The sequence below is a fragment of the Balaenoptera musculus genome, chromosome 6, assembly GCF_009873245.2.
Source record: "Balaenoptera musculus isolate JJ_BM4_2016_0621 chromosome 6, mBalMus1.pri.v3, whole genome shotgun sequence".
NCBI classification, from domain to species: Eukaryota; Metazoa; Chordata; class Mammalia; order Artiodactyla; family Balaenopteridae; genus Balaenoptera; species Balaenoptera musculus.
In genome coordinates, this window is record NC_045790.1 from 95,292,445 (window position 1) to 95,308,555 (window position 16,111).

General features: G+C 42.7%; 1 protein-coding gene across 2 annotated transcripts in view; it reads right to left on the reverse strand.

Annotated features, from left to right (window-relative positions):
* Positions 1 to 9,828: 9,828 nt before the first annotated feature.
* Positions 9,829 to 16,111, reverse strand: part of LOC118897255 (INTS3 and NABP interacting protein) — a 32,246-nt gene continuing 25,963 nt past the window's right edge. For both annotated transcript variants that reach the window (XM_036856292.1, XM_036856290.1), the window contains 2 exons: positions 13,772 to 13,862; positions 9,829 to 12,618 (listed from right to left, as the gene is read on the reverse strand). In XM_036856292.1, coding sequence (XP_036712187.1) covers positions 12,523 to 12,618; positions 13,772 to 13,862 — 187 coding nt within the window. In that variant the 3' untranslated portion in view covers positions 9,829 to 12,522. The remainder of the gene's footprint in view (positions 12,619 to 13,771; positions 13,863 to 16,111) is intronic.

Genomic DNA, 16,111 nt, shown 5'->3' on the forward strand with positions numbered 1-16,111 from the left:
TAAACCCAAGTTTAAAAACTCCTGCACTAGATTTTTAAAAAATGAGTTGTCTTTTTGAGATCTATACTAAAATATTTAAGAATATGCTTCAAAATAATCCAGAGGGGTAGAGAAGGTGGAGGTGTAGATGTATATAAATTGTTAAAGCAGATCAATGGGTACATGAGAATTCATTATACTCTTCTCTGTTTTTTTGTAGATGTTTGAAATTTTCTATAAGGCAGACTTTAAAATAAACACACAAAAAGCTCTTGTACTAGAGACTCCACAACCCTCCTTACCAATCTTATAGAATCACAGAATCTTCAAGCTGAAAGGAAGGACCTGAGGAGAGGTGAGAGTAACGATGCTGACAAATACAAGTAAGACCCTCTAGATAATACCCAAGGAACATTTTCGGGCAAGAATGGTGAGTTGTAACAGTAATGGCAAGAACCAGTGAAATTTGAATTGTTAACGTGGCCTTGTTTGCATCTACTAGATAGCAACACATTTTGTCTCTCCCTTTAATACAGAGAGTAGATCTGTGGAAATATTGTTGATCCCAGCAGCCTTAGTTGTAACATACAGATTGAGATGTGATCCATCATGCTCAAAGTACCCAAGATGGGCACACTGAGCCAGGGCCCCAAAAGGCCTGGGGTAGCACATGGCCTTCTAGGCCTGAGGACAAATACTCCTCATGGCATTGCTCTGGAAACTATGTGCTACTAATGAGAGAACCTGCAGGCAAGGACCAGCAAGGATGTATTACGTAGGGTAGACAGAGCTAGAGGCGTCAATGGCCTGGTGCCTGCCCACTCTCCCTTAGGTGTCAAGGCATTCTTTCCCAGTGCCTGAGGGCGTCTCTCAGGAACAATACCTTTTGGCTTGTTTCAGTCTGTTCCATCTCCTTTTTCTTGCCCTCTCCCAGATTAGGACCTGGAGCCCCAGAAGGTGTGCAGCCCATCTTCCTTCCTCAGGACATTTCCTTTTCTGTTTCTTCTTTCGGTTTCCCTGTTTGATTTCTTCCTCTGCTTAGGATCATTTTCACTACCATTTTTGCTGGTAAGACACCAGGGACAGACATGAAAGACATTAAGCAAGATATATTTCAGCAATAAACAAGCTTCTTGTATTACTCATGGGATCCCAAAGAAATAAGGATGAGAAATCAAAATTCCTGCCGGAGTATTTACAATGTACTCAGCTGTTGAAATGTTCAAAATGCAGTCATGGAAGTAATTTAGCACATTTCTAATACACTTAAGTATGGTGATAATGTGTAACAGTTTGGTCAAATTTAAAGAAACCAGTGAATCTTTAAAGACATTATTAAAGAATCTAACGCCCACCAATAACAAATAACATTTTTGACAGTTAACAGTTAATACTATATTTGTGGTTTGTTGTCTGTCCCTAGGATAATGGCCCAGAATTGAAAGGAGGCAATTGGACCTCCCCATAGGCAGGGAACAGCATTATCTAGATGTTTCCTTTTGTCCCGTAGTCTCAGGACATGTGCAGACTATGTACAGTTCACTATCATGCATTTCTCCTCAATGTAACAATGCAGCCAGGGCACTGTTTCCCAAGTGTCAGTCATTCGTGTCCCTCCTTAACAATTTTGTGATAGCTGAGTCCACTTGTTCTATTATTTATTTGCTATTTTCTTGAAATTGATCCTTTTCTTTTACTTGAATTTATTTTAAAGCCAGAAATAAATCCTTTTTTTTTAAAGCAGGGTTCCTGGAGTCAAACCCCTCAGGGTCAAATTCCAGCTCTGCCTCTTACTAGTTCTGTGACCTTGGGCAAGTTATTTGACCTCTCTGTGCCTCAATTTCTTCATCTTTAAAAAGGGGATAACAATAATATCTAGCTTGTAGGATCGTGGTGAGGATTAAGTAAGAATATTAATACGTATACAGCACTTAGAACAACGGCCGGTACCTAGTAACTGTCAAAAAATAATAACTGTTAGCTGTGGTTATTTATATTGCTACATAAATGCTGGATTACTTGCAGTACATAGAGACAACAATACGTAACTACTAAAGTTAGAAGCGTTTGCCCGCATGCACCCCAGGAATCCTCTCTAGCGTCACCAGGGGTGCAGCCAACCCCTGTGGGAAACAGCTTGGCCAGCCTCTTCTGTCTGAAGTTACCTTCTCCTTGGCTTCCATGAGGACTTAAGGTGTCACTGTCTCCTGATTTTTTCGCTGTGTCTCTAGATTCTCAGACGCCTCATCCCTTGACTCTGTCATTTTTACTGATTCAATTTTATACACTTCGTCAGGGCGATTTCATCCCCTCCCATGGCCTGAGCATAAGCAGACCTACATTATCGAGACCTTTTTCAACCGGGGCTCTTGGTCTGAACCGCAGAATGCAGAATGCAACTCGAGTGCCTGTTTTCTCAGTTCTCCTAAGGAGAACTAGTGCCATTCTAGATCAGGGGAGAGACGTTCATTCCTTCCAGACAGTGGAGGCCTTAGGGTAGCAGTGCTTACTTCTCTAGTGGAACCGCAGCTGAGAAAGGCTCCTCAACCCAGGTCCCACCCGTATTTCTTCCTAAGGTAATGGCACCTGGATCCACCGTGTTGCCCAGGCCAGAAACCTGACATTTTCTATGACCTCCGTCCTCCCTCTCCCCCCATTCCTCTCTCATCCTCCATTGTGTTTCCATCATTGGATAATTCTACCCGCCTTAATAACCCTTGAATCTCTCCCCTTCCCATTCTGCTCGCTGCCACCAGCTTGGTCAGCCCATACCACTTGCCTCAGGATCACTTAAAAGCAACCTGAGTGGTCTTCTTGCCTCTACTCGTCTATCCTCCACTGCTTCCTGGGAAAATCTCACTAAATGCACATCTTATTCTATCATTACCCCATCCATGGCTCTCCAAAGCCCTTCTGATAAAGCTCCATACCCTCCACATGGAGGCTGGCTCGTGCTGTTTCCCCACTCCCGCGTCTCTGCACTGGGCCTGCTCCTGCCCTCCCCTCTGCCCAGGATGCCCTCTCCTTCCACCCGCTCCTCTGCCATCGCCCCTTTCTTTTGTGAAAGTCTTACTCAGCCTTCAGTTCTTGCCCGGCACGCTGGACATGTGAGCTCCCCCTCTAAGGAGCAGCCAGTCCTCTTGGATTCTGCAGCCTCGGGAGTTAGCAACGTTGAACAGGACCAGGAGCCGGTCACTGTCACCCTGCAGGGCAACTCCCATCCCCAAGGAGCCAGGTGTGTTCAAAGGGAGCAGCTGAGCATTTGCCCCACAAAGGGGCTAACCCGGGACACCAGGACAGAGGGCTGGCTGTGCTTTAGCTTGTGGCTGCTCAGAGCCTGTCTTTTCACTGTTGGATGTTTTCCTAAGAGAACTTGAATTAATAGCTCAGTAATGAATAATGAGGGGCTGGCACACACTCCTGTTTTCTTAACAGAATTACGGCTGCCAGCTTCACTGTGTTTGCTACAATATTACAAGGCTCTGGAATCCCCTGGGAGACTCCCAATAGTCATAACATCTGTGGCATGGAGAAGATTTCCAAAAGAATGCACTGGAACCGAGAAGTACCCAAAGAGGTACAGCTAAATTCCTTTTGACCGAAGAGTTTTAACCTGGCACCCATGGCTGGGTTTCAGGGAGTCTAGGAACCCCTAAGATTATAGGCATAGGTTTTTTTGTGTGTATGTCTATGTGTACATTCACTTGGGGAGAGGGTCCATGCTGAGGACCAAGATGCCGGTTTTCCCTTTGGATGGTCAGACTTATTTCATTTGTTCATTAAAATGTTTGAACACTTGTTACAATGTGCCAGGCACTATTCTAAGTACTGGGGGTATATATCAGTGAAAACCCCACACACACACACAAAAGTATTTGCACTTACAGCCCTTATATTCTAGTGGGAGAAGGCAGACAATAAACAAAATAAGAAAGTCAGTTACATTCTATGTTAGAAGGTGCCAAGTGTCCAGAGAAAAATTAAGCAAGGTTGCTGATAAAGGGAGATGAAATTTTGAATACGGTGGTCCAAGAAGGCATCATTTAAAAGATGACATTTAAGTAAAGACTTGAGACTGTTGAGGGAGCAAAGCTACATGGGTAAAGGGGGGAAGAGAGTGCCAGGCAGAGGGAAAAGCGGGGGGGAGGTCCCTAGCTCTTCAAAGCTGCTTTCGCCTGACATTGAGGCAGACAGCAGGGGCTAAGAAAACATCATCACCTTCCAGTAGAGCGGAAGGGCTGGGCATCTCAGGTCAAACTATTTTCTGTTTGATGGACCAGGCTGGTTTGTCTGACCAAAGCTGCAAAGAATAAGAATATCACTCTGGACCAGGGACTGACATTCACTATCATGTAGACCTGTTAACTCTAGCACGAGATGGAAGCACATTTTGGCTCAAATTCCAATTGTCATTTTGGTCACTGGCCGTTTTCAGTAGATCAACAGCCTCTCAGTAGAAAAGCTTAATAACTCTAAGAGGGAAAGAGAAAAGAGTACATTAAGATTCAAGGGGGGAAAAACGTTGCCTGTTTTCAGCTAAATTCTCTTTGTTCCAACAGAGACTCATTTGACAATATTTTGTATAGTTGTAATCCATTGTAAAGATTTTGGCTTTTATTCTTAGTGAGATGGAAACTCATTAGAGAAAAGACATGATCTTAACTTATATTAAAAAATTATTATGGTAAAATGTACATAAAATTTACCATTTTAACCATTTTTAAATGTTACATTTCAGTGGCGTTAAGTACATTCACATTGTTGTGCAACCATCACGACTGTTCATTTCCAGAACTTCTTCATCATCCCATAGTGTAACTCAGTACCCATTAAATAATAACTCATTTCCCCCTTCTCCCGGCCCCTGAGTAAAACCACCATTTTACTTTCTGTTTCTATGAATTTGACTACTCTAGGCATCTCATATAAGTGGAATATTTGTCCTGTGTCTGGCTTATTTCACTTAGCATAATGGCTTCAGGGTTCATCTGTGTTGTAGCATGTATCAGAATTTCATTCCTTTTTAAGGCTGAATAATATTCTGTTGTATGTATATACCATAGTTTTTATCTATTCGCCCGATGATGGATATTTAAGTTGTTTCCACCTTTTGGCTTTTGTGAATGATTCTGCTGTGAACATGGGTGCAGACATATCTGTTTGAGTCCCTGCTTTCAGTTCTCCTGGGTTTATGCCCAGAAGCAGAATTACTGGATCAAAGGATAACTCTATGTTTAATTTTTTGAGGAACCAACATACCGTTTTCCACAGTAGTTGCACCATTTTACATTCCCACCAACAGTGCACGAGGGTTCCAATTTCTCCACATTCTCACCAACATTTGTTTTCTGGTTTTTTTGGTTTGTTTGGGTTTTTTTGACAGCAGCCATCGTTGTGGTTTTTTCTTTGCATTTCCTTAATGATTAGTGATGCTGAGCATCTTTTCAGATGCCTTACTTACATTTTTAAAACATCACTCTGGCTGTTGTGTTGTAATTCTCAACTGTGGGGTGAGATGAAGGACAGGGGACAAATGTGGAAGGAGGAAAGCCAGTTAGAAGTCTGTTGCAGAAGTCTAGGTATATGATGATGGTGGCTTGGAACAAGATGTTAGAAGTGGAAGTGGTAAGAATTCCTGGGATTCTGAATATACTTTGAGGCTAGAGCTGCTAAGATTGAAAGAGGAGTGTGAGAAAGGAGTCCAGAGTAACTCCTATAATTTATGGCTGTGCAAATAGCCATTTACTGAGTCAGGGAATGCCAGGGGAAGAGTATGCTGGGAAGGTGAGGCGTTAAGAGTCCAAGTCTGGACATGTTAAGTTTGGTTGCCTATTAGACTTCCAAGTGGAGATGTCAGTTTGACAGTGGATATGGGAGTTTGGAGATCAAGGGTATTTCAGTTATCTTTTGCTGCATAATAAATAAACTACCCCAAAATTTAGGAGTTTAAAACAGCAACAATTTATTATTTATCATCCTGTGGGTTGACTGACTGGCTCAGCTGTGCAGTTCTGCTCTATGTGGCATCAGCTGGGATCACTCACTTGGCTGCATTCAGTAGTGGGCTACGTGGGAAGGTCCAAAGTATCTTCATTCACGTATCTGGCACCTCAGGGAGTCAGACTTCTTACGTGGCAACTGGTTTCTCCAGAAAGGATGAGATCAGAAGTTGTCAGGCTTCATAAAGGATAGGTCCAAAGTGACATAGCACCTCTTCTGCCATATCCTATTGGTCAAAACATGTCACAGGGCCAGCACACGCGAGCGGAGGGAACACAGACTCCGCCTTTTGATGAGAAGAGTGGCATGCGCCTAGAGGGGTTGGATGGCAGCCATCTCTGGAGACTAACCAACACAAAGAGAGCTCAGGGTTGGGGACTTAAGTTTGAAAGCAATCAATCAGAAGATTGTACTTAAGCCACAGTACTGGATGAAGATTACCCAGGGAATGACTGTAGATAGAAAGGAGATGGAAAGGCTGATCTCTAGGGTATTCCAACATTTGGCATTTGGAAGGTGGAGAAGCCAGTAAATGAGACTGAGAAGAAACAACCAATAAGGCAGGAGGAAAACCAGGAGAGTGCAGGGCTGCTGAAGACAGGTGCAGAGAGCATTTCAAGAAAGAGGGAGTGAGGGGGGGACTTCCCTGGCAGTCCAGTGGTTAGGACTCTGCGCTTCCACTGCAGGGGTCACAGGTCAGATCCCACATGCTGCTCCGAGTGGCCAAAAAAAAAAAAAAAGAAAGAAAAAAGAAAGAGGGAGTGATTCGTCGTGGAAAATGCTGCTGAGAGTTCAAGCAAGACAAGGGATGAAGATTGACAACTGGATTTGGCCACGTGGAGACGACCGGTGGTTTTACAAGAATAATTTCAGTGAATCTGTAGAGACATAAGCTTGATTAGGGTGAGTTCCAGAGACAATATGCAGACAGAAATTAAAGGCAGTTGGCATAGACAGCTCTTTTCAGGAGTTAGGGAAGCAGAGAAATGGGGCAGTAAATAATAGGATGTAGATCAATGGAAGACAAATGAAGAAACCAGCTTTCAAAAGGAATGTGAACCATTCATCCATTACAGCAAGTAAGGCAGAGTATCATATGGTCACAAATGCAGGTAGGGTGGTTAGATGTGCTAGTGGGAGGTGCTGTAGAAGCAAATGCTGTCTAGCGGTGAAGGGACGGTTAGTCCAGCCTTGGACAAAATGTAAGATCATCAGACTATCTTTAAGTAGGTGCACATTTATAGGCAAAAAGCATGATTCTGTGGAGAAAGCTAAGAATGCAAAGAAATAACTGACAATGTGGAACCTGAGAGCATGTGGCTGCAGGAGGGGATGCAGAACTTGGGGCGGAAGAGGAATATCTGACTCCAGCTTCAGAGAATGGCCTGCGTCTGGTGACTCAAGAACGGGGAAGGCAGTCTTTAGAGCCCAGGATGTCAAGGACCTGGGAGACTAGGGTATTAGTTCACACGACAGTGGCTGCCGATACCTCCAGGACAGCAGCAGGGGTAACGCAGGGGAGAGGACGACTGTGAAGTTGGAGTCGAGTCCTTAAAGAAGGGGAGGGAGCACCCAGGCAGAGTACTGGGCAACGGCGATGCTGGCGTTTTTAAGGGGGGAGGGGGCATGCATTTTTAAGAAGTGAATTTTGAAAGGAAATGAATACTCTGGAGTGGCAATGGTGAGTGAGCCAGACACTAGCTGAACCTGCAGCCGGGATGTAACCCCTGATCTGCCTCCTCCTGAGAGGCACCGGAGACCTGTAGACCTCGAGAGGAAGCCAGGGACTAGAAAGAGTTCGAACGTATGTATAGATTTATTTTGGTGATTGAACCAAAGGAATTCCAGATATCACAGCAGGGCATCATCAGGAAAGGACGTCATGGGAGGGTTGGGGGCCACAGGTGCAGGGCAGGAGGCTGAACCGCAAGGGAGGGAAGAGCGGGCAGCTCACTCTGGTGGCAACTAAGAGCAAAAGGCAGGCGGTGGGGGTGGCACCCGAGGCGAGATGGGAGTTTTGAGTTCTGCTCTCCCACCTCCTAGCTGTGTGGCTAAGAGATCACTTAGCAAGTTAGTACATCTTGTGTTTAGATGGCAAGTGACAGAAAACCTACTTTAATCTGGCTTAAACAATAATGAGAGTTTACTACCCCCATACATACCCTTCCATAGAGGAAGGGCGGCACTTTAGGAATTGACTCAGCTGTGCAATGATGTCCTCAAGGATCCAGTTTCTTTATATTTCTCTGTTGCACCTTTTATCGTGGTGGCTTCATCCTAAGGCTGTTCCACCTCATGGTCACAAGACGGCTGCCAACAACACTCAGGAAAAGAATATATATAATTTCCTTTTACACATCTAGAAAGACTACCTTTTGGTAGCGGTCTCAGAAAGGTGAAAACATATCTTTTCCATACGTGCAGCAAACCTCTCCTGCAGTCTCATTTGGGTTGAATTTGGGTAACGTGTCCACTCTTGAACCAGTTCCCGTGGCCTGTGATATACCACATGCTGACTGGCTGTGGCAAAAGGGAGTTGTCCTGATCGGTTTGGAGCACTTAAGGCCCACCCCTGTTGCTGAGACAGTCGGCAAACTGGCTGTAATAGGGAAGGGTCATGCTCAGTAAAAATCTGAGTATTGTTAGGAAGGGGAAAGGAAGAATTTGTGCTGAGTAGACTACTAAGAATGTCCACTCACTGAGCTGTCGTGAAGGTTAAATGAATATTTGCAAGGACGCCTTGCTTTTTCTTTCTTAAAAGGTTCTTGGAGGTAGAGCTCTAGAAGAAAGCTGTGGGAGCGAAAGGCAGATAAGGGGGGAGGTGAGGAAACAGAAATTTGGGTTAAGAATCCAAGGACTAGGCGGAAGAGACAGCAGAGGTAGATGGGGCTGGAGCTGAGGCATGGATGTAAACAGAACACGCCTGTCTGAATTCTCAGTAGAAACTGAGAGTGAAAATTCTTCTGGTGCCTTGCAAGTCCCCCTTTCCCAAGAGCTGATGAGGGCCTAATTGGTTCATCTCTATACCTGCCTGTGCTCAAAAATGTTCAGTCACTCCCAGCTCTATAATGGGCTAGAGACATTTGCCTCACCCTGGAATTCCAGACTCTCTAGAATATGAGTCCAGCCTACGTTTGGCCTCATTCTAATTATTGGCATATACAAATTTACCCACAATGTCCATACAAGTCCAACCAAACTGGACTTTTGGTTGCTTCACAACGGCCCCTACACCGGCTCTCCTACCTGCCTATGTGCAGGTTTTTCTTTTGCTCTGAATGTTGCTCTCCTATCTTTCCTGGCTGGAATCTCTCATCTTGAAAGCCAAGTTCAAATGATTGTTCTCTGATGGAGCCTTCACTAGTCCTTCCACGCTCATGTACTCATTCCTTCCTCACTACTGGTGTGCTATTAGCATTAGCTACTAGTGTCACCTACTCTAGACTGTCAGGTTCTTGAGGACAGCGAAGTTCTCCTCCTCCATCCATGTTCATTCTTTATTTGCTCATTAAAAAAAGCTGTGGGTGTCAACTGTGTGCTAGTCACGGTGCAGACAGAGGTGGGGAAGAAGCACTCAGTAAATACTGGTTGAACTGAATGCTACTGAAAGGGGCTAGTGCCAGCTGGTAGGATTCCAATGGGGGGACCAACTGCTCTAACGAACTGATGTCCTCTCTGTCGATCTTCTATTCTGAGTGTAACCATATTTGCCAAAACCCTTGCCTCAATGGGCCGTAAGTGCATATAAAAGCTGAGTTTTTATTGCCAAAGTAAAGCAAAGAACTGAGACAAATAATAAGACAGCTTATAGATTGTTCAGGGAAAAAAAAAAATCTGCCTTTGAAATTATTAAGTCATTTCAGTTTTTATTCCAGAGTCATACAAAGCACTATCATCTGTATTATTCAGCAGTGGCTTTCAAAACATTTTTGCCATTTCAAAAAAAAAAAAAAAAAAAAAAAACCTTTATATTATGATCCAGGTCATATTTATTCATTAATTCCTTCAATAAGTAAGTATTAACTACCTACAATATGCCAAATACTATTCTCAGCAGAATACAGTAGTAAACAAAAAGGAAGGAGGGAACAAAAGCCCTTGCCTTCAAAGACCTTACATGCTAGTGGAGCATACAATAAACAAAATAAGTAAAACACACAAACACACAGAAAAGGAAGACTCATGAACAAAACCTCCTATTACTACATGCCATGTACTCTGATATTTTCTATTTTATAAAAAAAAAAAAAAAAGCGGGTCACACCCCATTCAGCTATTAAGTTGGCCTCTCAATTCGGTAACGTGTTGAGACCTGCACTTTGAAAAATACTGCTCTAGACACTTTATGGAGTAGGCAGAGTGTGTTCTGTGCCGTCTTACAGATGAGACAGAGTGACACGTAAAGCTCAAGGTTCAGTGGCTTAGCCACACGCGCGCAAGGCCCGAGGGGAGCAACGCTGGCACTTGTCCTCAGGGCTTCTGACGGAGCCCACTGCGGCCCTCTCCAGTACCCTCTGCAGCCCTCACAACTGTCGTCGTCCCTACTTCTCTTTGACTATGAAATCTTGACCTCTACCTGGAGCAGCTCTTCCCTTCCCTGCCAGGTAAAATCACATCGACACTCCTAGGTCTGTGTAGACTGCGCGTGCTCCGGGATGCGGCCCCTGTGCCACTCACTGGACGCTGGCTTCCTCACTGCTGTACCAGAGTAGGATCCTCTCCACCGTGATCTCTTTAAGAGCAAGTCTTACTCTCCTTTTCCCCCCAAAGCACAGCTTTACAGAGTAGGTATTAAAAAATACACATGGAACTGAACTGAATTTGTAAGTGACTCAAAGGAGAGGGGTGAAGGAAGTGCTTACTCTTTTTGAAAGGCTGAGACCAGAAAAGATACCACTGGAAAAAAGATCTCTTTAACCGAGGTTATAAAAGTCACACATTTGGCAGAGGCTTCAACAATAAAAAACTATACAATCCAAAAAATTTATCTCCTTAGCATCAGTAGATTTAGAATGATGCCAGTAGCTCCTGGTTCACACAGAACAGAAACTTAGTCAAATCAATTCAAGAAAATGAGGGCCACCATAAGAAGGGCCAAGGCTAGCTGTGTGGACCTGACGCAGGGCGGAGGCAAAGGCCCCAGGTGATCCTCAGCAGCAGAAGAAAGGGCACCTTTGCTGTAATGGTGACCGTTACGATGGGGACAGCTGCCAACTCACCCAAATGAAGAAAACCAGTCCCAGTTCTCAACAGAAAGAATCTAAATGGCACGGCCGTATCTAGGATTGTCCACTCCTTTTCATATAGTTTAGGTAAGATGGGGCTGTGTGGTTGGTACAAATATCTAAGGGAAGGAGAGAGAAGAAACTCTTCGAAAAGGGAGATGAACTTTTTCTAATTATTGACCCAAACTGGAATCTCAAGTTTAATTTCAGGCTACCACCAGAGAGGGAGGATGGGGACTCAAGGCCAAGATGAGGTCAGTTACAAAAAATACTATATCTGTGACATAGTAGAAAACTTAATTTCAGTCCTATTACAAGTAAAAAAAATGTCGATGTTAGCTAAATGACCTCTAAGTTTCAGGGACCTACAACTGAATTCTCTAACCCATGGTTTTCAGACTTTATTTTGAATTAGAGACACTAATTCCGTGGGACTAGGGTCAGCTGTAGGGACTGCATATTTAAATAAGCACCCTGGATTCTGTTAAAGATGTATCATGTTGAGAAACTTGCTTAACCTAATTCTTTCCTTTTTACAGTAACTAAAAAGGGGCTCAACTTTAATTAATGTTTCTAATTAGAGCAAAAATGGGCAGTAAAACTGTACAGGCACACCATTTATGCAGTAACACTAAATAAGAGCATATACAAAATTTAAAACTACATTTCTTATTAATTGTTTTTAATAGCATTTAGTCACATAATTTGTAGTGGCATAGGTTTATAAAAGATGTTTAAGACCGGTTGGTAACTTAGTCTTATCTTGGGTTTTCCTTTAAAATTGAGAATTGGGGAACGAGTCACAAGTTAAAGGATATTTCAAGATACGTTGATTATAAACTCAAAAGGTACACTGATATCAATTCTATAAACAGCAAATGTGAATGTAACTTATTAAAGCCTATTGGTTCACATTTTTAAAAAGCACCCTCATTTGTTTAAAGTTAAGTACTGTAAATGGTTATTGAAAGTCTACTGTAGATATAATATACTCAGTCCAACTAGCTGGTGGTGGGGTGGGTTTATATGACCACATCCAATTAATTCAGAGTCTGACTCAGAATTAAAAATCAAACTGCATTACACAAAAGTTACAGTCATGGGTAGCATAATCAGTTCCTCAGATAATACAGCTTCCAGAGCTTTCATCATCCTGGTCACCCTCCTTTTTTGCTTTCACTTACACATATCTTTCTTTTAAAGAAACAAAATATGTAAAAGTTCACCAAAATTCGGCAAGTCACAGTTTGTATAGCACTAACTGATAGTAGCTTTGGCATTTGATATTACAAAGTCACTTTTGTTACAAATATTTTCTTCATTCTGGGTCAAGGCGAGGTAAAACAGGAAGAATAAGATTCCCAAATGCAGAATCCTGAGTTATGAAGTATCCAGATGAATGTGCATGTGCATGCTGGGGAAGAGTTAAAAAAAAAAGAAAAAGAAAAAAAAGGCAATTCAGCTATTAAGAGTCACAATTCTTCAACCAAGGCATTAAAATTACTTATCCTTTCTGAGTGCTTGAGACCAAATTTGTTTTAAAAATCAGTTCTTATGCTGTTAATTTTGTTTAAATACACAGGAGATGGACAATAATAAAGAATTCATATTAACAATTTGCACCAGGTACTAATATATCATCCCCACTCTCTCCCCTGTGATTCTCTTCAGTCAATAATTGAGTTGAAGACATGAATTACTTTGTTCCTTGGAGTGGGGAGGAAATCTAGCAACAAAGGTCCCAAAGTACTCTGCTCGTGGTCAGTAAAGCAGGAGAGTGAGAAAGAAGGGCAGTAGTTGGAAGGAGAAGGGGGAAAGACAGCTGATTACTGGTGATTAAGATACCAACATTTTGTAGAGGATGTTGGCATATAAATAACAGAAAACCACCAGTGACGTCCCTTGTCACTAAACAAAGGACTGTTCATAGGTTGTCTAAAGTGAGATGATCTTTAATATCCCTTCCAATTCTGAGATTCTAAGGTTTAAAAGCATAGGTAACCATGTCTAGTGCAAGGTTTCTAGGAATCTTAGTTAAATTATCCAAGATCAATGAAATACTAAAATTGATTATCATAATAAGAACAATTTTTTTAACTGATAGATTATCACATTCCTATAGTCTTAAACATTTCCTGCACAACAGACATGCTGACCATTAAAAAAAGAATCCAAACAACAATAATAAACCGGTAAGACTATCAAAGGACATAATGGCACGACAAATTTGAAAAAATAGATATGTACTATTAGACTAGCCAGTTCAGCTTTTCAAGATCATTCTGTCCATCCAAATACCCTAAACTCTTCTGTGTGCAGCAGTCCCTTGCCAGGTGTGGCACAGAATCAATCATGACCACGTCAACACCATGAAAGATACTTTCATTACTGCCGTATCTGGTCCTTCAAATCCTCTGGGCATGACTGAACGTCAGCAAACAACTGCAATTACGTGTGGAACGTTTTTATTGATATTGCTCCACTGAAATACAAAATAAGAAGCGTGCTGGTTTCCAAGCCCCAGGAAATCTCCAATGAGACAAGAATGTCAGCCACACTTTCCTCACCTGCAAAGCCGCCTTCTGCTGGGCTGCAATGTGCTGCTGCTCAGCGTGGTCCCGGAAGTCCTTGTTAAGAGAGGGTCTCGAGAGCGCAATGCTAAAATGGGAATCTTAGTTACTTGACTGTTTAGAGACTCCCTTCCTTCTGAATCACATTGTTCATTAGATATTCTAAATAGGGATTACAAAAAAGAAAGAAAAAAGAACTTCCTGAATAAGTCTTTTTTCCTTCTCCCACTGTCTACATTAATTTATATGAAGAAAGCCTATATTATTTACTAGGGCTTCAGATTATCTCCTTTTTATTGATGATTTATGGTCCTCTGCTTTCAAACAGATTTGAGGTACTCTGGTCTATCATAAAGTTACATTTATGATGAAAACTAAAGAGTTGAATGTTTCAAGCAGAAGGTAAAACATGCAAAGGTAGGACTGGAGGTCAGGGCTCAGGAGGGGAGAAATGGGTTGGCAAAACATGAGGCTAGGGAGGAAGGCAGGTGCCGAGATATGTAGAGCCTTGTGAAATAAATTAAGAAATGAAGACCTTATCCTAACAGTGAAGGGAGACTCCCAAGAGTGTTACAAGCAGAAGAGTGACTCGATCAGAATTATCACACTACGGTTCAGAAAGACCGCCACTGTGGCAGACAGTGCTGGTCATCTCCCCAACAACTGTTGCTCTCCCTCCTTCCTCGCTAATGGAACCCACACTTAGTTCAATTATCGTTGGTCCCATTCTTCATGGTGGGCCAGGTTATCCCCCAGGGGGTGAACTTTGATTGGTATAAGACAACACCATTTCCCTTGCTGGTTTCCTGTTTAGGCAAGAGAAAGGTTCACAATTCTGGGCAGCTAGACTTCACAGGTAGTCTGCTTGAAGGCTTTGAGAACGTTTTCCTCACTCTTACAAAATGGACACAGGAGAGGAACCTTTCTGGCTTTTGCCTCTACGGGGGCTCGGTGTACAGTGATGCCTAGGCTACTGCAGTCATATTTTGACCAGTAAGGAGGTGCTGACCCATGGAGAAGGGCAGAAAGGAGAGAAGGAAGCTGGGTCAGTGCTGACACTGGTGTGCCACTGCAGTAAGCCATTCTGGAATCACCTTATCTTCACGCTTCTGGTTAACCTATATCCTAACATTTATGCCAACTTTTTGGTTTTCTGTTACTTCCAGATTAAAACATCCTAACTGACACAACTGATAAATGTATTCGAGAGAACTTAAGACTGTGGGAAATTCAGGAGGTAGTAACTGAGGCAAAAAATGAGAGTGGCCAGGACCAGGGCAGCATCAGTTGCAATAAAGAAAAATTGACAAGTTTGAGACACATTTCAAAATATAAACATAAGAGAATGATAAATGTTTAGAGGTGGAAGTAAAAGGGAATAATAAACAATTAAAGTTCACATTTCTGACTCTGATTACTAGTAGATCTGTACCACTCATGGAGACAAGCAAGCCAACAATATTAAGTAGGTAGAGAGGGAGGGAAGATGAGTTCGGTGTGGGACATACTCAGTTTGAAATGCCTGGAAGACATCAAAGTGCAGATGTCCAGGAGGCAGTCTGGTGCTTGAGACAGAGGACGAGGCTGGAGATGCAAATGTATAAAAGTAACTGGCACATAAATTACAGGCTGTGAAAGTGAATGCAACTGTCCAGTGAAAAGACATAGACTGGGAGACTGGATCTAGAACAGAACTCTGAGGAATATCAACATTCAAGAGACAGGAAGTGGGACTTCCCTGGTGGCTCAGTGGTTAAGAAGCTGCCTGCCAATGCAGGGGACACGGGTTCGAGCCCTGGTCCAGGAAGATCCCACATGCTGCGGAGCAACTAAGCCCGTGTGCCACAACTACGGAGCCTGCGCTCTAGAGCCTGCGAGCCACAACTACTGAGCCTGTGTGCTACAACTACTGAAGCCTGTGCGCCTAGAGCTCGTGCTCTGCAACGAGAAGCTACCACAATGAGAAGCCCACGCATCACAACAAAGACCCAACGCAGCCAAAAATTAATTAATTAATTAATTTAAAAAAAAGAGAGAGAGAGGCAGTGGAGAAATGTCTGCAAAAGAAACCAAGATAGTATAACAGTGGATGAATGGAAGCCAAGGAAAGAGAGTATTTTAAGGAGGGCACTGTATACAATGGAATACCACTCAGCCATGAAAAAAAAGAAAGAAATCTTGCCATTTATGACAACAAATACCATATGATCTCACTTATATATGGAATCTAAAAAACAAAACACACAAAACAAAATGAAAACAGACTCATATACACCTGAAACTAACACAATGTCGTAAATCAACTATACTCCAATAAAAAAATTTAAAATATATATT